The following is a 25,897-nucleotide window of genomic DNA, read 5'->3' on the forward strand; positions in this document are numbered from 1 at the left end:
ACATTCTCCTCTCCTATCTCCTCAATCTTACTATCAAGGAGCTCAAATAACATTTTTGCATCTTGTATTTGACTTGATGCATCCACAGACCCCAAAAAGAATGTCCCCTCTATACTATTGACAAGAAAATTAATTAAGTGCCTTCCTTTCTTGTCTGTCCACCCATCAGACATGAGAGTGCACCCTTTCTTCCAAGAGATTGTGTGTTTCTTTTTTATTTCATCAATTTTCTCTTTCTCAGACTTCAATAGAGGAACCCTATAATCATGAAATGAAGGGGGCTTGAAACTTGGCCCATACTGTCCAATTGCCTCAACCAACTCCTCAAAGCTCCTTAGCCTCAAGGCATTGAATGGAACACCGCTTTCATCAGCCCACCTTGCAAAGTAAGAATGAAGTTTATCTCTTTCCTCCTTTGATCTCATACGGTTCTCCATTGTAGTTTGTTGGGGACCTTTACCGTGCCTTTCTGCAACAACCTCTACAGGAGTCCGCCTCTTGACATGAGCAGCCATGGGACCCCTTACTTGTTGTTTGACTATGGTTTGAATGACAACTTTTTTTTTTTTTGAAGTTGTTCCAGAGCTTGGAATAAGGCTTGAGCCCCCCCCCCCCAAATTTGACTCTACATGCCCTTCTTCAGCCCCTTGGCCCCCTTCTTTAGGTAAATCTTCACTACCAACATCCAAATCATCCAAATTTTCCATCCTCCTCTTCTTGTTTTTCAAGATTGCTTCTCTCATCTCTGTAGCAATTGCTACAGTTGTCTTTGTGCACTTGGCTACATCTCCATAGCCACCAACCCAGTGTTGCTTCAATCTTTTTATTCCTCCCTTGGTATCCACCCCACAAAGGATATACTTGACACAATTCTTGTCTTCTAAATTAGGCTAGTATCCATACTTCCACCTAGGATCATTAGACTTAGCCTTCCTTTTTGGATCCTTGCTTGGATCAATCCCTGATTCCGCTGTACTTATATTTTCAGCCCCACTACTACCATCAACATTGGCCATGTATAAAGAGCTGATGTTTAGTTGTCTACACTGATAGAAAATAGAAAAAAAATAAAAAATATATAACTAATACTCTAATAGAAGACTAGAAGTACTATAACAGCACAAACATTGGCACCTTTTTTATTCAAAAGGTTTAATTAAGAAATATGAATCATATGACATCCGAAAGCATGTTTGGAGAAGGGGAGAAAAATTACAGCTGACTTGTATATTTATGAACAAAATATCTGTTCCCTTCATGTTTGTGGTAGCACTAGAACTTTTATCCAAACTATTTGCAGATGCATCCTGAAAATTAATTGCATAAATGACCAAGAGATGCCCCAAGAACCCATTTTATTTATTTTGTTCAATCATCCACAGTGTGAGGAAATTAAAGAGGATATTGCCAATAGAATTAGGAAGGGCCGAAGGGATGGATGAAGCAAAAAGGTGCTTCTGGTGATTGAAGGAATAAATATACAAGTCAGGTGTAGGAGCACCTTATCTTTTCAAAGAAAAATTATGGGCAACGAAACAGCAGATTCAGCACCTTATCTTTAATCATTAACAAAATAGACCAGAAGAAAGGGAGTACGAAGAACTGAAATCAAAAGAGAAGAACTGAAATAAAAAAAAAAAAAAAAAATCAAAACACTTACTGACTTACAGCAGTGCTGGCCGGAATTTGTCGCCGGAGTAAAGGAAGACAGCTGGTTTCCGCTGTAAAAGGAAGAAATAGAAAGATGTGGTTAGAAGAAAAGGGTTTGGACTTTGGATATTAGAATCAAGAAGAAAAAAAAAAGAATGCATAAGTGCACAAAATTACAATACTTACCGGTGGAGGCAGGGGATGTCGCCGGAAACCGTTGGGGGTGGAGATGGAGAATGAGATGTCGGAAATGAAGGGCACAGATTTTAGAAACCTTGATGGACTGAGGACTGAGAGGGAAGTGATGAAGTCTCAACTCTCAAGTTGCCGCTGCAAGCCTGCAACTCCGGCAAGTCGCCGCTGCCGCTGCTTCTTTACTCTGGAGATTGAGAATGAGATATTGAGATGTCGCAACTCGGAAATAAAGGGGTCGAAGGACTGAGGACTGAGAGAGAACTCAGGGAAGCCTCGAAGGAAGTCTCAAGGTCGCCGCTGCAAGTCGCCGCTGCCGCTGCCGCTGCTTCTTCTCTTTCGTTTTTTTTGTTCTTTCGATTTTGGAATGTGAAGGAATTCGATTTGATAAGTTACTTTTTAGGTTTTGTTTTTTTATTTATTTTAAGTTTTAACTTTTTACTTATGTTTCCATGCTTCTCAGAGCATGGAACTAAAAATACACCCCCAATGAGATATTTCCAATTAGAATATCTTATTAAAACATAAAAAAAATAAAAAAACAAAAGTAAACCAAAAAAAGGGTCTAAGGCGACTGCCCAGAAGAAAAGGCGTCCTAAGGCGCTTAAGCGACGCCTTGGTGTCCAAGGCGCTCGTCTTTCTGTTACACACTAAAGCGTCCAACCGCCTAGACTCTCTAAAACCGCCTGGACGCCATGGCGCCGCCTTGATAACTATGATTGTGACAACAAAGCTGCTATAAGCATTGCCCATAATCCGGTTCAGCATGATTGAACCAAACATATTGAGGTTGATCGACACTTCATCAAAGAGAAGCTGGATTCTGGGTGCATTTGTACTCCCTTTGTGAAGAAAGGTGATCAAGTAGCAGATATCTTCACCAAGGGTCTCAGTCCTAGTCTATTTAGTATTTTATTGTGTAAGCTAAGAATGTATGATATCTATTGTTTAGCTTGAGGGGGAGTGTTAGAGCTATGTATGTAAGGGTAGTTCTGTTATTGTCGTATTATAAGACATGACTTAGTTGTTAATTACTCTTTCTTTTATTTCTTCTTTCCTCCCTAGGGAGGCTTATGTAATTTGTAGAAGTTCTAATAATGAAGTTATTATGTGTGTTGAGTGATACTCAACACACACATCGATTATTCTCCCAATCTCTGGTCTTCTTCTTCTTCTCTTCTCTTCTTCTCCTTCTTTGTTGATGTAAATTACTTCTTTCTTGCTAGAATCGATCCCTTTTAAGTTTGAACTGAAACTTGCTTATTGTAGATTCTTGGTCCCTCCCTCACTCTTTCTAGTGTTTGGGCTGGCTTTATTTTTTCCTTTTTTGGGTTTTTTGTCTCTTGTTTTTTCTTTGGGCCTTGTGCCTTGAGTCAGAGTGACTACAGCCATCTTTATTTATAATAAAGAGAAGAAAATTCTGGAATGAGTACAAGGACAGAAATACCCTTATGACTATTCTACCCTTGAACCCATATCACAACACTCCCCCTCAAGTTGGTGCATACATATCAAACATGCCCAACTTGCTAACAATAGGAAAAAATAACTTATAGCTGATCCCTTTGGTAAGGATATCAGCCAGCTGTTTGCTAGACTGGATAAATGGAATACAAATTATTCCCTGTTCCAATTTCTCTTTGATGAAGTGCCGCTCAATCTCAAAATGTTTGGTACGATCATGTTGGACAAGGTTGAGAGCAATGCTTATTGCTGACTTGTTGTCACAGTGGAGCCGCATTGGAAGATCAACATTCATCCCCAAGTCTTGAAGAAGCCCCTTGTGCCAGAGAAGTTCACAAATACCCTGTGCCATAGCTCGAAATTCAGCTTCAGCACTAGATTGAGCTACAACAGCTTGTTTTTTTGTTTGTCCAAGTAGGTAGGTTACTTCCAACAAATGTACAATATCTAGATGTTGACTTCCTATTATCAGGACTGCTAGCCCAATTTGCATCAGTGTATGCTTTTATTCGGAGATGGTTATGTGAAGAATACAAGATTCCCTTTCCAGGAGAGGACTTGAGGTAACAGAGTATTCTGTATGCTGCTTCCAAGTGAGAAGAGTGAAGATCATGCATGTATTGACTAACAACACTCACAGCAAATGTGATGTCTGGCTGAGTATGTGTGAGGTATATCAATCAACCTCTGATAACTACCCTTGTCCACTGGGTCACCATCCTTACTCTTCAAATGTGTGTTGGGTTCAAGAGGGATGTTTGCTGGTTTACACCCAAGCATCCCTGTTTCACTCAATAGATCCAGAGTATATTTTCTTTGGGAAAGAGATATGTCCTTAGCTGAAAAGGCAACCTCAATCCCTAGAAAATATCTTTTTTTTGGGTGAATAAGAAATTCATTACCAAGAAGGAAAAAAGAATTACAGTGCCCTCAAAGGGGAGCAACAAAACAAAAAATAAGAAAGGCCCCTAGCCTCAGCTTGGAGGGCCAGGGGGAACAAGGGAGACAGAAGAGAGACCCCAGGAGACAACAATAAGCCTGTTCTGTGGGGTGTTAGTACAAAAAGGAGGAGCTGACGATAGCTTCGCCTTAATTTCAAAGGAAATGGAATCCCAAATCTGCTGGTAAGATCTAGAGTTGGAGGTCCATTTCCTAATGTTGCGCTCCATCCAAATGTGGTTCGAAGTAGCACAAAAAGCAAGCTTCCCAACAGTATCACATAAAGACCGGCCAGCAAAGGTCATGTCGATCCAAATCCATTCCCTGGAGAAAGGGAGAATTCTTCTAGGGGATGGCCAACATTTAACTAAGATGCCTTCCAAGATCGCTGCTGCAGTAGGGCACTCGAAGAAGAGGTGATCCATGTCTTCCGCATTGTTCCAGCGGAGGCAACACGAGGGGGAGACCGGGATGTGGCGATACCGGAGAAAGGCTTGAGTAGGGAGACAATTGTTGAAGATCCTCCAAACAGTAAAGCAGTGTCTAGGGATGTGGTGCTTGAACCAAAGCAGCTTTCTGTAAGAGACTAGAGGACCCTTGTGCCGAATGATGTCCCAGGCAGATTTGGAGGAGAAGAGGGTAGGATTTTTGGCCAACCAGAGAACGCAGTCCTGGCTGCCTAAAGGCCTTCTGGAGATGGAGGGGAGGTCATTCCAGATGGTGGCAAGGTCCGGCGAGGTAGTGGGAAGGGGGGGGGGGGGCAGCCGGATTGATCTAGAATGTCAGCCACCAGTGAGAGACTGTGAAGGCTAGAAGCATAAATGGTCCGAGGAGTAATCAGGGGGAGAAGGACCCCCTTCGGGTGCCAGTGATCCAGCCAAAGATAGGAAGAGAGACCATCTCCAATCTGAGATTTGATGACATGGCTGATCAAGGGACGAGAATCTAAAATTTTGCCCCAAATCCAAGAAGAGTCAGCCGACGGGGAAGCCGTCTAAATAGAATCATGCCGAAGATACCCGGAGTAAATCCAATCCACCCCGATGCTGTTTTGCTTTGAAGCAATCTTCCAGATTAACTTGTAGGTACCAGCCAAGTTCACTTCTTTAATTCTTCTGATGCCCAATCCTCCTTCATTCTTTGGCAGACACACCGCAGCCCAGGGAAGAGGGTGAAGGAATCTGGAAGTATCGTTACCCTTCCAGAGAACGGAAGCCAAAAGAGATTCTAAGGACTTTATAGTAGCTTGAGGCAACCCATAGATTCCAGACCAGTAAATATAAGAGGACTCCAGGACTGATCTGATAAGAACCAACCTGCCTGCATAAGAGAGGAGCTTGCCTTTCCATAACTGAAGCCTTTTGCGAATGAGATCCAGCATAGGGGTACAGTGGTGAGCTGAAAGCCTGGCAGGGATTAGAGGAAGCCCCAGGTACTTAACAGGCAAGAGACCTTCTTGGAAACCAGATCTGCCAAGAAAAGGAACTTTATCCGTCACCGAAACCCCTAGAAAATATCTTAATCTCCCCAAATCTTTGACTTCAAATTCGGTGCCCAAATATGTATTCAGCTTCTGGATTTCCTTTGCATCACTACCCGTGATCACTATGTCATCAACATAGACAATCAAAATGGTCACTTGCTGTCCCATCCTTTTAACAAACAATGTATGGTCAGCATTGCTCTGCTTATATCCATAAGCAACCATAACCTTATGGAATCGGCCAAACCAAGTCCTTGCTGATTGCTTCAGACCATACAGAGCCTTCTTCAACTTCTACACCTTTCCCTGAGTCTCTGAAGAGGTAAAACCAGGAGGTATCTCCATGTAAACATCTTCTTCCAAATCTTCATATAGGAATGCATTCTTCACATCGAGTTGTTGGAGTTCTCATCCTCGATTCACAACACAAGAGATGACAACCTGCACAATATTCATCTTTGCTACCAGAAAGGTCTCTTGATAGTTAATTCCTTGGGTATGAGTAAACCCTTTGGATACGAGTCTTGCTTTGTATCTTTCCACTGAGTCATCAGCCTTGTGCTTCACATCAAAGACCCATTTACCACCAACCGGTTTCTTTCCTAGTGGAGGACTTACCAAATCCCAGGTCTGATTCTTCTCAAGGGCAAGCATTTCTTCATTCCTGTTTGGCTATTGCTTCCTGTTAATTGTTAGGAATGGAAACAGAGGATAAAGAAGATACGAAAGCATGGAAAGCAGGAGTTAGAGAGTTGAATGACGCAAAGTTGGAAATAGGATGGTCTGTACAACTCCTTTTTGGTTTCCGAATAGCAATGGGTAAATCAAGACTGGGATCAGGAGGTGGCTTGCCAGAAACATGACTAGGAGCAAGACTTGGAGCAGGAACATATGCCAATTGTGTAGGGTCGGTAGTGGTGGTCTCTTTGTACCTAGGGCCATCCAAAGGAAAATCAGTTCCCTGAGTGTAAGTCTGCACATTAGTCTTCACATTATTCTCCCCCTGTACCTGTTGCTATTGCTGTTGCTCAATCTGTCCCGCTTCTTGTTCTTGACTTGTAATTCCATCTTCTAGTTCAACAGAGACATCCTCTATAGTATGTATCTCAATATCCAGTGGAGCAATCAGCGGGACCTTCACCACTTAGAATCTTCCCATGTAGAGGTACCGACTGTTGAAAGTAAGCCTCAGACTCCTGGAAGACGACATCCATCGTGACAAACACCTTTCGTGAAAGAGGATGATAGCATTTATACCCTTTCTGGTTAGCTGAGTCACCCAGACAAACGCACCGTAGTCCTTTGGGTTCAAACTTGCCGTGTACATGGTAATTCCTGGCAAACACGACATAGCCAAAGACCTTTGGAGGCACAACAAAAGTGGATTTTCCAAACAGCAAGTCAAAGGGACAGCGGCCACCTAAGACTCGAGAGGGAAGCCGATTGATAAGATAGGTGGCTGTAAGGACGGCATCACCCCAGAAGCGAGGAGGAAAAGCCATAGTAAGCATAAGAGAACGAGCAACCTCCAAGAGATGTTTGTTCTTGCGTTCAGCCACTCCATTCTGGGCAGGAGTGTCAACACAAGAAGTCTGGTGTATGATTCCATGGCTATCCAAATAGGAGTGAAAGGCACCATCCATATACTCTTTTCCATTATCCAAGCCGAGAATCTTCACCTTGGCATTGAACTGGGTTTGAACCATTTTATGGAATAGAGTGAAACAAGTGAAGACGCTACTTTTACTATGCATTAAATACACCCAAGTTGTCCGGCTAAAACAGTCAATAAAAGTGACAAACCATCTAAACCCAGAAGAAGAAATACATTGGGCAGGGCCCCACACATCAGAATGTATCAAACCAAAAGGCACATTGCTTCTATTATCAGAAATAGGAAAAATGCTTCTAGTTTGCTTGGCCAAACTGCAAGCATCACAAGAAAAATTATTTTTATTACACTGTTTCACGAGACTAGGAAATAAATCAAATAAAACTCCTGTAGGAGGATGGCCCAAACGACGATGCCAATTATTCAACTCAAATAGTGCAGAATCAAAATCATAAGATGCTGGTTGAGATGTCAAAGTTGCCCGGGAACTGTCAAGCACGTATAGACCACCAACCAGTTTACCACATGCAATCGTACTGTCCGTTGCTAAGTCTTGAAACAAAAAATAGGTTGGAAAAGATGTTACTTTGCAATTTACATCCTTAGTTAGGCTACTAATGGAAAGCAAATTCGTAGTAAACTTCGGAACATGTAACACAGATGAAAGGCTAAGAGAAGTGCACTGGACAGATCCCTTCCCTTAGATAGGAGAAAGAGATCCATCAGCCACATGAACCTTGTGATGACCAGAAAAAGGAAAATATTTGGAAAAAACAGAAGATGAACCTGTCATATGGTCGGTTGCCCCTGAGTCAATTACCCAAGAATCGAGCATGGCCGAGGTGCAGTTCCCACCAAATGAAATACCTGTGGAAGAAGATGAATTTGGATTGGTAGGTAGAGACAAAGCCGAGGTATCCATGGAAGGAGATACTGATGCCGAGGAAGATGTGTCCAATCGATTCACCATATCCTGAAGATTTTGCAATTCAGCCACAACTTGGGAAAGAGATTGATCAGGCTATTCGTCGGTAGTTGCCTGATGAGCATGGGTGTTACTAGGCCCATTGGAACCACCCTTCCCACACCCGCAAGTCTTTGTAGGGTGACCATGAAGCTTCCAACATCGGTCTTTGGTATGCTACTCCTTCCCACAGTGATCACATTTAATGGCAGGCGATCACCAGATGTCCTATCAGTACTAGCCTACCGGGAAGAATTTCCTCGGAAAGCTTGTGAACCAGAGATAAGAGCCGATCGTTCTTGAGTAACAGGATGAACCATGGCTGTACGCCTACTGTCCTTAGCTGAGAGAATCGCATAGGTCTACTCCAGAGATTGAAGTGGGTCTCGGTTCAAAATATTGGCACAGGTCTAATCAAACTCAATATTGAGGCCGGCCAAAAAATCAAAAACACTTAAGCCATCTTCCCACTTACGGAAGGCCGTGGCATCAACATTGCAGGTGGCGGTGAAGGTGCCCAGAAAGTCCAACTGCTGCCACAAGAGTACACATTGTATTGTAATACTGAGACAGAGACAACTCCAACTGCTTGGTAGTGTGAATCTTTTGACGAAGCTCATAACATTGGGCAGCATCCCAACCTGAGAATAGGTGTCCTTGGCTGTCTTCCAAATCGTCGCATGACCTGAGTGCCCGTGATGTAGCCAGAGAGACCATGAGAACCAATCGGAAATAAGCAGGAGCGGGACCATAACAAATAATTAAATGCCATTCAACTTGATGGGATTCACTGGAAACGGAATGAAGTCTCGTTGCGACGAACCATCAGAACCAAATGAGGCAGAAGAGATCTGAGAGTTGTCAGGCATGATGACTGGTAAAAAAATACAGAAATAAATCCCCAAAAAAAATATTTAGAACATAAGGAGGGAAGGTGAAAAACCCTCACGAGAGGAAAAAGAGAGGGCGAGAGGCTTGCGGGCTGGAGGGAGTGGCGGAAGATGGTGAAGAGGCTGGCGGAGGTGGTGGATGGGCTGGTGGAAGGTGGAAGTGGGCCTGCTGCTTGCGATGGTGGCTGGCCTTAGGGCAGAATCATGATGGAGAAGAGAGAGAGAGATCGAAAGAAAAAAAGGAAAAAAGTTAATTCCCATATCCCCAGAATATTTTTGGCTCTGATGCCATGTAGAATTCCGTGAATACTGGCTTGAGTCAAAGTGATTACAGCCATCTTTATTTATAATAAAGAGAAGAACATTCTGGAATGAGTACAAGGACAGAAATACCCTTATGACTATTCTACCCTTGAACCCATATTACATCATTATTCATCCAAAAAAAAAAAAAAATTCTTGAGCCACATGCTGGTTAAGAACATACAATTTTCGTGTCTTTTTTATATGTATGTTGTTTGTATATACATCTATGGATACTTATTATATCACAAATGAACATAAAAGACTTCACATGTGCTTTTTCTTATCACAGGTGATCTATTCTGGATATAGTTGCACCCAAGGTTGGTTTTGCACACCTTGTATCAGTGATCCAAGTTTAAGGTTAGCCTACACTTCCATTGAATTAGATTGCATTTTTCATGTTGTAGTGGTATGCTCTGCTTTTCATTTGATGCATTACAGTCTTTCTATTTATATATGTATATATACATATATATATATAGTTGTCAAGGCACCACCTAGGCGTCCAGATGGATTTTTTGGGGTTTGGGCGGGTTGCCGCCTTAGTAGTACTGAACGCCTTTGGCCCTTATTTATGCCAAATGTTTTGTGGGGTCTGGGCGGTTGCCGCCTTAGTGGTATGGAACACATTGGCCCTTATTTATGCCAAATATCATTTATATAGTTGTCAAGGCGCCGCCTAGGCGTCCAAGCGCATTTTGTGGGGTCTGAGCGGTTGCCCCCTTAGTTGTATTGAACACCTTGGCCCTAATTTATGTCAAACATAACTCCTTCAATATAAATTAGACTCAAGTAATCTTGGATTTTTGGAAAGCTGGTTTTGTGGTCTACCTAATACAAAAAGTCTCATGTTAAAATAAAATCATTTGACCAGTCAAACTTCTTAGAGAACAAGAACATTTCTCTAAATCGACAGCAGTTTAATTACTTATATATAAGATCATATTTTCTGAATACAATATAAAACAAATGTTGGACTAGGTATACCATGACAATGAGTCAATGACCAATTCCAAGAACAGTATAAACCAACTATATGTTTTGATTGTTTCAAACATCCAATAGCTTGTTTCTTTAGTTCTGCTGTCTTCTAGTTTTGTGTTGATTTTTGATGACTTGATGTGTCTTAATATTAGTTTTAATGACTTGATGCGACTTAATGTGGATTTTTGATGACTTGATATGGCTTAGTATCGACTTTTGATGGCTTGATGTGGCTTAATGTTGATTTTTGATGATATAAGGTATACATTGTAACATACTAAATAATGTTAGAATCAAGGGGAAATAAAAAATAACACTTGGGCACCTAGGCAACGCCTTGTCACCTAAGCACTTAGGCACCCCTCCCCCGCCTTGACAACTATGTATATATGATGAGGAGTGAAAAAGCAACCTTTTATAAAATGGTCTCATTAGTCATCGTGGTTATAACAACCCATTAGACTAAAATTGTTAAAGCCCAATTCCAAGCAGAACTCTCCATGATTAGGATATCCTCTACCTGCCCTTACTTGTCAGGGTAGACTGGGCAAGCAAAGCTGATTACCTGATTACCTAAACTATTGCCAATACTATTTATGAGGTATTTCGTAGTTGACTTTTATCTTTCTTTTTTATGTGCCAGATTGTTTTCCGATCAGATAAACCTAAATTAATGTTACTTTGAATTAAAGTGCATTTTCCCTTGTTATGTCTGCAGGTTTGTAATTTATTCTAAAATTTGATGGAACAGCTCTCTTTTAATTTATAAAATTATTAATGTAGTTCTAGATTGGTAGGAAACCAACTAGAAGTCAATAACCAAGTCTGTTACGAACAGGTGAATTTGCTAGTTTGGTGGAATTAGGGTTAGGGTTAGGTTTTGATGTATGGGTTATGTCAAATCAAGGTAGGGGAGTCTAATAGTGAAGGTCCTGAGATGTTTTAATGGATGGAAGTGTGTAAACTTGAATGGGCAGCAAGTTAGGGTTAGGGTTTCGGGTTTTGGAAAAGAGGAAAAGATGGATTTCTAGGGTCTGGCTGGACAGAAGTTAACCAAACTTGAATGGTTTTCTTAGGAGGGTATGAGGGATAATCGGTCAGATTTGTAGACTGTTCTGACGGTTGGTTTGGGCTGGGCAGAAATTAGGGTTTAGGGTTTTGATTTGAGATGGGGAGGAATTAGGGTTTCAGTGGTTGGGATGGGCAGCAAGGGAGATCGAGTTCTCCTTATGGGCAGGGGGTGTTGTAGTTGAATTTTGAAGATGTTTTGATGGCTGGTTAGGTCTGTGGGGGAATTTAGGGTATGGAAAAACTGAAAATAAAATAACTAGGGTTGGGGTTGTAGAGGATTAGAAGGAGGATGGGGATGGGGATGTCTCAAACTTACTATAGTAGCAGATTACTCTTGGCAGCAGCTTGTTTGAGGATGAAACTTGAATAAAAATTGGATCTTTAACTAGAACTTCAAAGAAATCTTCAAGTAACTTGAAGGAGGGTTTCAAAAGAACCACCCGGGCTTCACACCGCAAGGTGTCGATGGGATCAAACACCAATCCCACCAACGAACTACCCGGGCTTCACACCGCAAGGTGTCAATTGGATCAAACATCAATCCCGCCAGCCTTGGTCAAACACAAGACAAAAATCTTCAATGGAGAAGAAGAGCAGCAAAAGCTTTTCATTAATATCAAAATTCGTGTTCAATACTTGCCCCTTTTACGACCTTATATAAAAGATTCAAAAATAAACTCCTACACTAAAAAGGAAAGGCCCAACCCAATCCTTAATCTATTATGTAACCTAAACTGACTAGGAAGGTGAAATAACAAAGGAAATAGACTCAAAACATGGCTGGACTTATAGAGTACTAATGCAGCCCAACTTAAATTGTCACATGACCACTTAACCAAGTCACATGATCACTAATTACATAATTATAAAACTAAGGAATCCCGTATGCAACCTATGTACCCCTACTTTAGGTCCATAAAAGTGACCTATTACATTGAAAACCCATGGGACCAAAGGCCTAACATGTATATAACCTAACCGTAGACTTATTCCCATCAAAATAAGCCTCTTTTGGTGATGTGTCTGCATCAATTATTTTGTAGAAGAATATACACACTGCAGTCTCACCCCTATGGATAAAGTCATTACACATTTCTTGTTTATTAGCTCAACTGGAATGCCCATTTGATATAGACCATCCATACTGATATTACTTGCTTAATAACTAACAAGCTTCGTGGTAAATCCTAGTTTTTATTAGGCGTCATGTAGGCATATATGCATGTAAAGGGGGGAAAAAGGGAAAGGGGAAAGATGACTGAGCCCAGACAATACTATAACTAGCTAGACTGCCTACATACCCTTACTAGAGATCAAGCCGAGCATAGTTCAGGAACATTTTGAAAAGCGGGCATCATGTAGGTATATATGCATGTAAAGGGGGGTAAAAAGGGAAAGGGGAAAGATGACTGAGCCCAGACAATACTATAGCTTGCTAGACTGCCTACGTATCCTTACTAAAGATCAAGCCAAGCATAGTTCAGGAACATTTTGAAAAGCAGTTATGCATGTGAATGTGTTGTAAATAAATAACATAAACATGAATGCTTTGTGTGGGAGAAGAAAATATTATACATATCTTGATTGCAAACCCATTACAAAATACTTCTTTCAGACCTTCATTGTTTAAAGGGAAGCGTGTTGGTAATCAGACATGGATTCAGACATTTCAGAAATTCTCTCTATTAGGTAATCATGGGATCATCTCCATGGTTGCCCATGGGAAATCAAAACGAAAAATTAGGGTTAATCAAGAAGAGAAAAGAACATCTGTTTTCGAGGACCTTCTTGATGATAGATTCCCAAGTCAAATAACCAGTGTCATGACCCAAACCAGATAAAAGTAGGGGTCCGGTGTCACACCCCGAAACCACCCCTAGGAGGATTCGTGGGTTGACCCGAATACCCGATGTATTCGAGGACCTCCAGGATCCCAAAGCTGTAGATACACGCCACAACTCACAAGCTAAACATAATGATAAAACAACGGTTATGTTTCGGATCAGAGTGCACGAAAAGTAAAGTGTTTACTAGATAATTTACAAGTTATTTACATTGTCATTGAACACCCAAACTACCAGAAGGTACGATGCTCAACCGTCGGGCCAGAAACTACCAAACCAAACAATATTTATAGTGGACCACGTCCACCAAAAAGACTATATAACATCAAAAGATAAACGAGCTCCTCGTCATCAGTCCCTATTCTCCAGGGACACCTTGATCATCCATGTCAGAGGGGTCACACCCCTCTGGGTCCAAACCAGCATGGTCACTATAATCATCAGCCTCCGCCTTGAAATAATCCTCCCCGCTGCCATCACATCTACCTGCAGGATCATCTAAAAAAAAGAAAACATTCCACAGGGGTGAGCTCTACCGAGCCCAACAAGTAAAGGATAGACCACACATAAGCATTCGCACATACAAAGCAAAAATCCTAATGCATGGACAAACAATGCCTAAGTCTCTAAGTCGTACTATGCCAACAACTCGGGAAAACAGACTTGGGTCCGTCATCTCAACCCAAACCGAAACCTCAATTGTTGCATGGAGCCCATATTAATAGTAATCCCCAGATCCTCCCGTGGGTAGACTCCGATAATCATAGCCTGGACCCAACCCCAGTGTTCCACACACTCCTCAGCGACGGGAAGATATGATCACCCAGCACCTGAACCCCTGCTGGTAAGGGTTGTAGTGCCAAGGAATGACGTCCCTAGCCATATGCAGACTAAATGGCATAGTACGAGGTGTACAGTGCTCCCGCATCCCATACTACGGCACACTGTACCTCTCGTTTCCAAGCCGTCTACGGCATCTATTCTAACATACAAAGTTCACATTCCATCACATTACACATCACATCGTAATTCCAAAATTTCATAATCATAAGATATTTATGAAATAATTAATAAAACAGGTTCTAACAAGAATAAATTCATACATATGCATGATTCCTGATAATTAATCTAAAATGATAAACATTCCAAAATAAAATCAAGGCCTAACCCCACTCACCTTGCTATTGTTGATTTTGCGTTGCCGGGTTAGTTCACGAGTCGATTGCCGGTAGGTTCAATGACCCAAGAATTAGGTCCTAATATTTATCAACCAAACATATATGTTAGGCGGTATTCTAATGTTATTGAAGTCCCAAGATAGGTTAACATTAATTTAGAATAGGTTTGGAGTTGAGAAAACACCTGACAGCAACACTGGTCTATGTTTCTGGTTAACCAGTGACTTCCACCAGAGATAAACAGTAAACGAAAATTAAGAAGGAAAACAGAATTTTGAAGGGGGTTTTGGGTTGGTTTTCCCCAATTGACATCAGGGATGATTCTCACATACGAGATTGAGTTCCTGTGACTCGATATAGGCTAGGGTGGTGGGCAATTTGGGGAATTGGGGGTAGGTTAGTGACCATGGTTCAGTTATGCAAGAAGAATTCTGAGTTTTTCTTTACATGAATCAAACCAACTAAATATGGCTTGAAATTAGTTTATAAAGCATGGATTTAAGCTTAACAGGTTGCTAATTGATAGTAGCACAATCAAACTATGACCCAAATGAAACCTCCTAATAGAATTAAACATGTATGGAGAAAACTTGACCAATTTAAACAACCCTCCAAGTAAATCCACACCCATGAAACTGGGTGTTTAGATTCCCAAATCAGGGATGACTTTGGCACAAGGATTATGGTAAGGGAAGAGAATCAAGGAAAATTCATGGAAAGGGGAAGAAGTTACCTTATGGTAGTTGCTGCTTAGAGATATTTGGATGGATTTCCCTCTTCAAACATGTATATGGAAGCTGAACAGAGTTCATAAACAGATTCCAGAGAGGAAATGATTGAAGGAATAACTAGGATTAGATGGAGGGAGGAGTGGGTGATAAATCTCTTACCAAATCCCGAATTTAGTCTTCAAGCTTTTCTCTTCTCTTCTTCTTTTTCTTCTTCTTAGTTTCTCTCTAGTTCTCAGCTTCTATCGTTTAGGTTTGAAGAGGAGTAAATAGTGAGGGGTGTTTGTTTATATAGGTAGTGGGTTAGTCAGTTAGTTTAGTCTTATCCCAATTAATTATAAAATAATTAATTGGCCGAATTAGTGTACGAGGGTTAGTTAAGCGGGTCCCACATACCAACGTTGTTGGGGAAACATTCCAACAAGCTAAATGGGACGCGGCGGCAAGATCCCCGACTCGAGGCACCGGGTCCCGCACTCCCGAGACAAAAATCTGTAGTAACAGTAACTCTGTTTGATATAAGTGGTTGACCAAAGGGATCCACCAGAGTGTGTTTTATGTGCTGTTCAAGTGTCGGAACACCCCGAGCTTTGGTGGTTTCGCGTACAAACACCTTTCTAACAATGTTTTCATGCCCTAAATATCTAAAGATATGGTTAGAGTCGCTTACCCAAAATTGTACATTTGTTTGTGAACTTTGCAATTGCACGGGGGAGGTATGCATCGTTTTGTCGGCAGGTGACGTAATGATACAAGGATTCCATCTTCCGTGTGTACTCGCTCGAACACCCAACCTATGTTCCACAGGGTACACGAGGTTACAACTTCGGGTTCCGGACCTACAATCGGATTTGGGTTAAAATAAGCCAAACTGTAACACTCTCCCCTCCTAATAGGAATTTCGTCCTCGAAATTGACATACCTTGTAAACCGAAAAGATGAGGGTATTTTTCCCGCAGTTCTTCTTCGCGTTCCCAAGATGCTTCCTCGAGCGCGTGGTTCCTCCATCGCACTTTTACATAAGCGACGGTACAGTTGCGAAGCTTGTGCTCCTTACGCCATAAAATTTCTTCGGGTTGTTCCTTGTATGACATATCAGTTTCAAGTTGTACCGGCTCAGCAGTTAGGATATGTGTTGGGTTTGGTGCATACTTTTTCAACATGGATATGTGGAATACGTTATGAACGCCTTCCAATGAGGGTGGTAGGGCTAGTCGATACGCCACCACTCGATTCTCTTGAGAATTTCATAAGGCCCAATGTATCTAGGACTCAGTTTCCCTTTCTTACTGAATCGCATGATTCCTTTTGTCAGAGAAACACGGAGGAACACCTTTTCTCCCGCTTGGAACTCTAGATCTTTTCTTCTTACATCTGTGTAGCTCTTTTGCCTGCTCTGTGCTATTTTGATCTTCTCTCTAATCATATCTACCTTCTCACAAGTAGCTTGTTCAAGCTCAGGGCCTAGCATACGTTATTCTCCAACTTCATCCCAATATAAAGGTGTACGACACTTCTTACCATTATAACGCTTCATATGGTGCCATCTCTATAGTGGAGTGATAACTGTTATTGTATGCAAACTCTATTAATGGAATGTGTGAGTCCCAATTGTCCCTCATTTCTAACACACAGGCTCTAAGCATATCCTCAAGGGTCTATATGGTTCTTTCAGATTGTCTATCCGTCTGAGGGTGAAAGGCGGTGCTGAGATTTAACTGAGTGCCCATAGCTTGTTGTAAGCCCTTCCAAAACCTTGATGTGAATCTGGGATCCCTGTCGGATACGATGCTGACCGGTATGCCATGAAGACGAACCACATTCTCAATGTATAAATGTGCCAGTTTATCCATGGAATAAGTGACCTTTATAGGAACAAAGTGAGCCGTCTTTGTCAGCCTATCAACTATCACCCAGATTACATCCATACCTTTAGTTGTACGAGGCAGGCCGGTTACAAAATCCATCGTAACTTGTTCCCATTTCCACTCTGGTGCGGGCAGAGGTTGTAACAAACCATAGGGTATGTGTCTATCCGCCTTTACTTATTGGCATGTAAGGCATTCTGCCATGTATAGAGCTACAGTTTCTTTCATTCCAATCCACCAATAATAAACTTTTAAGTCTTTGTACATCTTGGTACTGCCCGGATGTATTGAATACGGTGAGCTGTGTGCTTCCTTAAGGATTCGATCTTGTACATCGTAATCATCAGGCACACATAACCTATCTTGAAATTTGAGTGCCCCGTCTTCGGTTAGTGTAAAGTCCGGATCCTTCTGAGTCCCTTGCTTGATGTTCCCTATAATCCTTTGCAATTTTGGATCCCTGGGCTGTTTCTCTTTGATCTCTCTGGTTGATGGTTGAATATCTAAGGCTGCTAATGACAGACATGTCCCATCCACAAGGAGTTCTAAGTCCATCTTTCTGGCTTCCTTTATTAGTTACTCGTTGATAGCTAAGGAAGCGAGCGACACAGTCTGAGGTTTTCTATTTAAAGCATCAGCCATGACATTGGCTTTACCAGGATGGTATTGAATGGTACAATCATAATCCTTCACCAATTCCAACCATCTTCTTTGCCTCATGTTTAATTCCTTTTGAGTGAAGAAATACTTCAAGCTTTTATGATCACTGAAGATTTCACTTTTCTCTCCATACAAGTAATGTCGCCAAATCTTCAGGGCAAACACCACAGCGGCAAGTTCCAAGTCATGACAGGGGTAATTCTTTTCATGTTCTTTCAGTTGTCTCGATGCATAGACAATCACTTTGTTCTTTTGCATCAAAACACATCCCAGGCCTGTTCTAGATGCATCAGAATAAACTACCATGCCACCTGTATTATCTGCAGTGGTTAGAACTAGAGCCGTCACCAACTGCTTCCTTAATTTTTGAAAGCTCTTTTCACAGGCATCCGACCATTCAAACTTCGCCCCTTTTCTTGTTAGCCGAGTCATTGGTGCAGATATACGTGAGAAATTTTCTATGAATCGCCGGTAATATCCGGCTAAACCCAGAAAGCTACGGATCTCCGTGGCACTTTTTGGAGTTTCCCATTCAAGTATTGCTTTAACTTTTACCGGGTCGACTTCAATGCCCCTATCTGAAACCATGTGGCCCAAGAATCCTATCTGGGGGAGCCAAAATTCACATTTGCTAAACTTTGCAAGTAACTGGTGTTCCCTCATACGTCCCAATGCAAATCTTAGGTGTTGGGCATGATCCTCCTTGTTCTTAGAGTAGATTAGGATGTCGTCAATAAATACAATGACATACTTATCCAACACGTCATGGAATACTCTATTCGTCATATCCTCTTCCTCAATCTAGCGAACCAAATCATATCGTTAGTAGATTGGTGAGCGTAGTTGGCATGTCCATTCCCTGTTTCAGGAGAGTTGGGTGTTAGTTGATTAGAAAAGGTTCAAGTCAAGAACTCAAATCATATAATTTTTGATTTTTTTTTAAATTTTTATGATTATTATTATTATTATTTTTACAGTCAGTAAATGAATAAAAAAAAATAATTTGTACATAGAAAGGCGTGTATCAGTAAATGGTGTATTTTTATCCTGTGGTTAAGTCATGGTGTAAATGCCCCCAATTTTCATTCCAAAAGTGTCCAAACTCATACCTTTCAAAAATTTTCGGTTCTACCTGTATCTAGTCGATGCGAGTGGTCGACTAGAGACATCGACCAGAGAGTATAGGACAGCTTTAAAACCCAAATCGTAAGTCATTTTTCCTATTTCTCTTTTAGGTTTTTGGAGAAGAGACTGCTCAGAGGTTGACCAAAAGCCCTTTTCAAGTATTGCCCTTACTAATCCAAGGTTCTACCACCAAGTCCTTGCATCCAACACCAAGATTAGGTAAAATTTTTTTCTTTTTCCCTTTCTCACATTTCGGTTTTCCTTTCTCTAATGGAAACCTAATTTTTTTTTTTTTTTTGTTCTTGTTTCTTGTGAAATCCTTCCTTGTTTCTTTGTTTTCCCTTCATAGATGTTGCTTATCTTGCTCATTGCACAGTCTCTATGTTTCCATCTCTCTTCTTATTACATTCTACACCCTTTTCTACTTGTTTGTGTGATTTTTTTTTTTTTTTTTTTTAAGGTTTTGTTAATCTTTTTGGTTGTTGGTTTTGTTTTTTTGGTTTTTTTTTAAATTAACCATGCCATCAAGTTCTTGTTCGTGAGGCCCCTTTTTTTTTTTTTTTTTTTTTTGTCTCTGGTTGCTGCTTTTTTTTTTTTTTTTAGTCTCTTGTAATTTGTTAGCCCTTTTTCTCTCATATGATCTACATATCTCTTTTGGTTATAATCCATGCCTCTAGTTCCTGTTTATGAAGTTCATAATTACATATATATATATATATTTTGTTTATAATCCTTCATGTTCATGTATTTTGTAACGCATCTAACTTTTTCCACATCTTATTATTTCTTACAGCCATGTCATCAATCAGGATCGGTGGTGCTCCAAGGAAAACCTTGGCTAGCAAGCGCCCACGGCAAGAACCACCATCACTGCCATCTTCATCATCCCTATCATCCGAGGATGAGCCATATGTTGTTCCTACAAAGGAGGAAGAGAATGAGGAAGAGGAAATGGGTGAGTTTGATGATCACCTGTTCTTGAGTTACTCAAGTTCTCAGAAATGGAATACCTACTGTGTGGTGGAAAATGGTAAAGTGGTCAATACAGAACACCTGAGGAGGTTCAAGGTTTATGAGCGTTTTAACGCGCTGGGTTGGGCTCCCATGTTAGTACCTGAGTTACCTTGTTATCCACTCTTGGTTCAGTATTTTTATTGCAACTTGACTGTTTCTCGTAGCGAGGATCACCGAGAATATCTTTTGATGAGTAGGGTCAAGGGAGTTGACATTGAGCTTACTCCTCAACAGTTGGCCATTATATTGGGTATTTCTATGGATGGGGAGCAGTTTTATTTTAAGCCAAGGACTGATACTTCGGCCATCATTCCAATGGAGACTCGCAAGCAATTATACAAAACACTCATAGGCACCGACTGAATCCCCACATCTGAGGTGGAGTATAAGCCATCCCGGAGGGTTTTGAGTTGTGTTGTCCAATACAACATATGCCCCAAGGGAGGGAACCAGAGTGGTGTTGCCATTTTGAGGGCATATATCACATATTGCCTATACATGGCGGGTAGGGGAGGACCCCAGATTTGTCTACCATATTTTCTGATGAAGACCATGATGTATCATGTAAGGAATCCAGGGGACGGTAACTTACCTTATGGGAGACTTCTCTCTCAAGTCTTTTGACACTTCAAAGTTGATTTTACTGGTGAGGTTCTTGGTGGAGAGGGAAAAGAGTTAATCAACGATGCTACTCTTAAAAGAATGCAATTACTTGATAAGGCCGGAAGTGATGAGGAGGGAGGACTGCATCAGAGTGATACTACTAGAGGCCATGCTGGGGCTTCATCATCACAGGGATTATCACCACCAGTCGGAGCATGGTAGGGAGAGCATGATGGCTCGTCTTGACAGCATATCTAATCGATTAGATCAGGGCTTTACAAGTGTGCGGGAAGATATGGCTTCTCTGAACAGTAGGGTGGGCACACTCGAGCAGAGGTTTGATTTCTGGGATGCCCACTTTGGACTTGATTCGCATCCACCACTAGCTGCTCGTGATCCGCATCAGGAATAGACTTAGACCTTAGGATCTTTTGAATTTATTAGCTATGTCTTGGTTTTTTTTTTTTTTAGCCTTTTGTTTTTAGCAGATGTATGTTTCTTTTTTTTTGTTTTTTGCAGTCCTGATGTAAAAGCTTATGCTCTTAATTAATATATATATTATCGGCTTTTGCACCTGACTAGTCTCCTATGGTGTTCTTCTACCCTCCACTTATGTTTACATTCTTTGAATTATTTTCCATTTTATTTATTGGCTCTAGACTTTATTCTTATTACTTCCGCCACTTGTGACTGTAAATAGAGCTTCACGCTCTGATACCAAGCTTTGTCACACCCCGAAACCACCCCTTAGGAGGATTCGTGGGTTGACCCGAATACTTGATGTATTCGAGGACCTCCAATATTACAAAGCTGTAGATACACGTCACAAACTAAACACAATGATAAAACAAAGGTTATGTTCCGGATCAGACTAAACAATATTTACAGTGGACCATGTCCACCAAAAAGTCTATATAACATCAAAAGATAAATGAGCTCCTCATCATCAGTCCCTATTCTCTAGGGACACCCTGATCGTCCATGTCAGAGGGGTCACACCCCTCTGTTTTGCATGTTCCTTCCTTTCCTACTAGTCTTCTTTCCATTAGTAGTCTAACCAAAGATTTGAACTGCAAAATAACCTTCTTTCCTTCTCATTGTGTCATACAGGATCTGGAGAAAAGCCACACGATTGGGGGTGGTAAGGTACATGGTGGTCTCTACTTACTCGACACGGGTCAAACTTGTCCACCAACAGTTTCCTCTTCGGCTCATCAATTACATTCAGCAACTTCTTCGGATCTCCATCTATGGCATTGTCGGCTTGCTCACCCTCCACTGAGAACTTTAGCTTTTGTGTTTCCTCAATTAGTTAAAGATTGTAACAAGGATGAGTTTTTATGTGAAGCCTGTGTCTGGGCTAAGCAGACTCGTTCTACTTACTCCCCAATCAGTAAAAGAAGTACTTCGTCGTTTGCTTTAGTTCATACTGATGTGTGGGGCCCTGCCCGTTGTGTTTCCATTTCTGGCTATAGATGGTTTGTTTCCTTCATTGACTGCTTTACTCAGACCACTTGGGTGTATATGATGCAGCACAAAAGTGAGGTTTTTCGATGTTTCCAGCTATTCCATTGTATGATTCAGACCCAATTCAATGCCAAATTAAAAATTCTGCAGAGTGACAATGGCAGAGAATACATGGAAGTTCAATTCCAAGCCTATTTGGCTAAGAATGGCATCATCCATCAGACCAGCTGTGTAGACACCCCTGCTTAGAATGGAGTCGCTGAAAGGAAAAATCACCACCTTTTGAAAGTGGCGCGGGCCATTATGTTTGCACGGCAGGTTCCTCCCCAATATTGGAGTGATGCCATACTTAGGTGTACTCCTGTTGACCTCCTTCAAGGTTCTTCCTCCTTTATGGTCCCCCCAAAAACCTTTGGTTATGATTGCTATGCTCACAATCATCATCTTCATGGTAAGCTTGATCCTCGGAGCATCCGTTGTATTTATTTGGGCACTCCGCCACACAGAAGGGATACAAATGTTATCATCCCCCTTCTCAGCGTACATTTGTTACCATGGACATTGTCTTCCATGAATCCTTGGCATACTATTCTCAGCCACCTCTTCAGGGGGAGCATGATCCAGTATGAAGATGTGCCTAATCTTCTTCTACTAGCTCCTATCCAGGGGGAGTCTTCTTCTACCCTTCCAGCTCCTATTCAGGGGGAACCTCCTTCTTCAGTCTCTAAGGTGCCTCCTGTTCAAGGGAAGCGAATACCTGTGAGCCAAAATCCTGTGGATCAAGTCTTCAGCCGAAAACACAAAGAGCAAGTTGAGATCACCACAACTGTACCACTTCTCCAACCGTCAAAACCTGATCTAGATCCAGATTCTGCTGCTTTACTTGGTAAGGATCCCTCTCTTGATTTACCTATTGCTACCAGTAAAGGTATTAGATCTTGCACCCAACATCCCATCACCAATCTTGTTTCATATGATGCTTTGTCCCCTTCCTATTATGCATTTGTGTCCTCTCTTTCCTTTGTTTCTATACCTAAAAAATGGCAGGAGGCAATATCAGATCCAAAATGAAAGACAACAATGATGGAAGAGATGACGGCCTTATCTAAAAATGAAACATGGGAACTGGTGGCTCCTCCTTCGGGCAAGAAAACAGTGGATTGCAAATGGGTACAGGCTGGTGGCCAAGGGCTTTACCCAGACCTATGGCATTGATTAACAGGAGACATTTGCCCCATTGGCAAAGTTGAACACAGTTTGGGTTCTACTGTCATATGCTGTTAATTTTGACTGGGATTTGCAGCAATTAGATGTGAAAAATGCATTCCTTCATGGAGAACTGGAGGAGGAAGTCTATATGGAGGTTCCTCCAGGTTTTGCTTGTAACAAGACTCATGGGAAGGTTTGTAGACTGAAGAGGGCATTATATGAGTTAAAACAATCTCCTCGGGCTTAGTTTGGCAAGTTTCATAAAGCAATGATCTCTGTTGGATACAAACTGAGCAAGCGGAATGGAGATAAGATTACTCTTCTCATAGTCTATGTCGATGACATAGTGGTGACTGGCAATGATGCAGAGGAAGTCTCTCACCTAAAGACATTCTTGGGCCCAGAATTTGAGATCAAAGACCTAGGACAGCTCAAGTACTTTCTTGGGATTGAAGTTACCCGTTCTCCCAAAGGCATCTTCCTCTCCCAAAGGAAATATGTTCTAGACTTACTTTCAAAGACTGGTTTGTTAGGGTGTCACCCCTGTTACCTACTCGTCTACTAGAGAAGGATGGTGATCCAGTTGACAAGGGGCGCTATCAAAGGTTGGTGGAAAAACTGATCTCTCTCTCCCACACTAGACCAGACATTGCGTTTGCTATTAGTTTGGTCAGTCAGTTCATGCATGATCCCTACTCCAGTCATATGGCTGCTGTTCTTTGTGTTCTCCACTACTTGAAGTCAGCTCCAGGGAAAGGGATTCTCTTTTCTCCACATGATCATCTCCGCATGGAGGCTTACACAGATGCTGACTGGGGTGGTAACCCTAACAAAAAATCCACTTCAGGCTATTGTACCTTTGTCGGAGATAACCTTGTCATGTGGCGAAGTAAAAAGAAAACTATGGTGGCTAGGTCTAGTGCTGAAGCAGAATTTCGTGCCATGGCCCAGAGCATATGTGAACTATTATGGTTTCAGAGTTTGCTCCAGGATATTGGTGGTTCTATTCATCATCCAATGATGTTGTACTGTGACAACAAAGCGGCAATCAGCATTGCTCACAACCCATTCAACATAATCGTACTAAGCATGTGGAAATCGACAGACACTTCATCAAGGAAAAGTTGGAATGTGGGTAGATCTGTATACCCTTTGTGAAGTCAGGAGATCAACTTGCAGATGTCTTCACCAAAGGGCTAAGAGGAAAGCTGTTTCATCCTAGTTTAGTCAAGTTGGGCATGCATGATATATATGCACCAACTTGAGGGGGGAGTGTTAAGTTATGTAACCCGATAAGGGTACTTTGGGCATTTCTCTTTGTTATTTTGTTTCTTATTTCTCTCTTTAGCTATCATAGTCGGTTATGGAGGGTATACTTGTAATTCTGGTCCTATTAATGAAATCTATATATAGAGGGCTGAGGAGAGACGCAACTCACTCAAGCCATTCTCCCATTCTTCTCTCATTCCTCTAACAGATGCAATGAGGGTGAGATGCCTAAGCTATGAGAGGGTGAGAGGACCAAGGGAGAGAGAATGAGAAACTCAATCCTGTTTACTCTTCTATCCTAACTTCTATCTTTCCTTTTTTTTTTTTTTTAAAAATTTTTTTATTTCAATCAATTTCATTGTGTGATCTGCTACAAGTTCCTCTATCAATTAAGGAATATCTGCTACACATCTGAATCCAATCAATGGTGTGCCTCAACTGTTGAACTTGCAATCGATTGATACAAAAGGTGGTTAGGGGTTGCTGCTGGAGATTCTGATCGAGGGTCAACAAAACAAGTACCTGCGAGATTCTGTTACTGAGGGAGTTTTGCTGAACCATTAAAGCCTTTGATCTCTTCAGTCATTCATCAATTGCTTTCTAGTTTTTGAAGACTAAACCAGCATTAATCTTAGGTGGTTTGATGGAAGTTAGAAACTGATTTATGTCTGGGTTTGCTTATTTACCTAATTCTCCACATCTTAACCCTAGTTCAAGAAGATCCTGCCTGGGGCTATAGGTCCTTCGTGATCCAGCCTTATTACAACATCTCCCACAAGTAAGAGTGCATATGGGCTTTTAGTGCAGAACTTCCAACTTTAAACAACTATATGTATAACAACTCACATAGGTTGTGGTTGGTATTTATGCTTACTCTTGAACTTTATAATTTTGTGCATTTAAGATATTTTCACCGAGTGCTGCAGTACTGTTCTCCCAAGTGACTTGGAGCATAAATCAAAATAAAAACTTTGTTTCAAGCTCAGCCACATTGCACTATGATTATTTATGACTAGGCATATAGGGCTATGCTCCGCACTCCTCGGAGGCATCATTAGATTATTTTCCCCAAGCATTGTTATTTGTGATCAGTCTTTTCTCCTTGTGCATAAATCACATGAATTTGACTAGCCTGGAATGCATTTTCTCTTGCTTTTTCTTCATAATAACTTCTGAAGTAATCATTAATATCTCCGCAATAATAGTCAGGCAGTCTTTGTGGTGTTACACATGAATTATTAACTCATTTGAGTCAAATTTTTTAAATCAATGCATGCAGGGGACTCCATAATATTCTACACATGTATATTAAAAAGGTCAACTGTTCAGAATGGGAGCAAATTCAAGTTCCTTCGAGGTAGATTTCAATTATTCTAT

The 25,897-nt window shown here is 41.3% G+C and overlaps 1 protein-coding gene and 1 long non-coding RNA gene across 2 annotated transcripts in view; one reads left to right on the forward strand and one right to left on the reverse strand.

Moving 5' to 3' along the window:
- LOC122646361 (diacylglycerol kinase 7-like) overlaps positions 1–25,897 on the forward strand; it is a 140,446-nt gene that overhangs the window by 65,485 nt on the left and 49,064 nt on the right. Inside the window, exons 8-9 of the mRNA XM_043839909.1 lie at positions 9,790–9,860; positions 25,800–25,877. Coding sequence (XP_043695844.1) covers positions 9,790–9,860; positions 25,800–25,877 — 149 coding nt within the window. The remainder of the gene's footprint in view (positions 1–9,789; positions 9,861–25,799; positions 25,878–25,897) is intronic.
- Positions 662–13,171, reverse strand: LOC122646362. The gene is made up of 3 exons (XR_006330602.1): positions 13,162–13,171; positions 1,280–1,290; positions 662–860 (listed from the first exon to the last, which is right to left on the reverse strand). It is a non-coding gene; the product is annotated as an uncharacterized LOC122646362 (long non-coding RNA).

This window comes from Telopea speciosissima, chromosome 11, assembly GCF_018873765.1.
Source record: "Telopea speciosissima isolate NSW1024214 ecotype Mountain lineage chromosome 11, Tspe_v1, whole genome shotgun sequence".
In the NCBI taxonomy this organism is placed as follows: domain Eukaryota; kingdom Viridiplantae; phylum Streptophyta; class Magnoliopsida; order Proteales; family Proteaceae; genus Telopea; species Telopea speciosissima.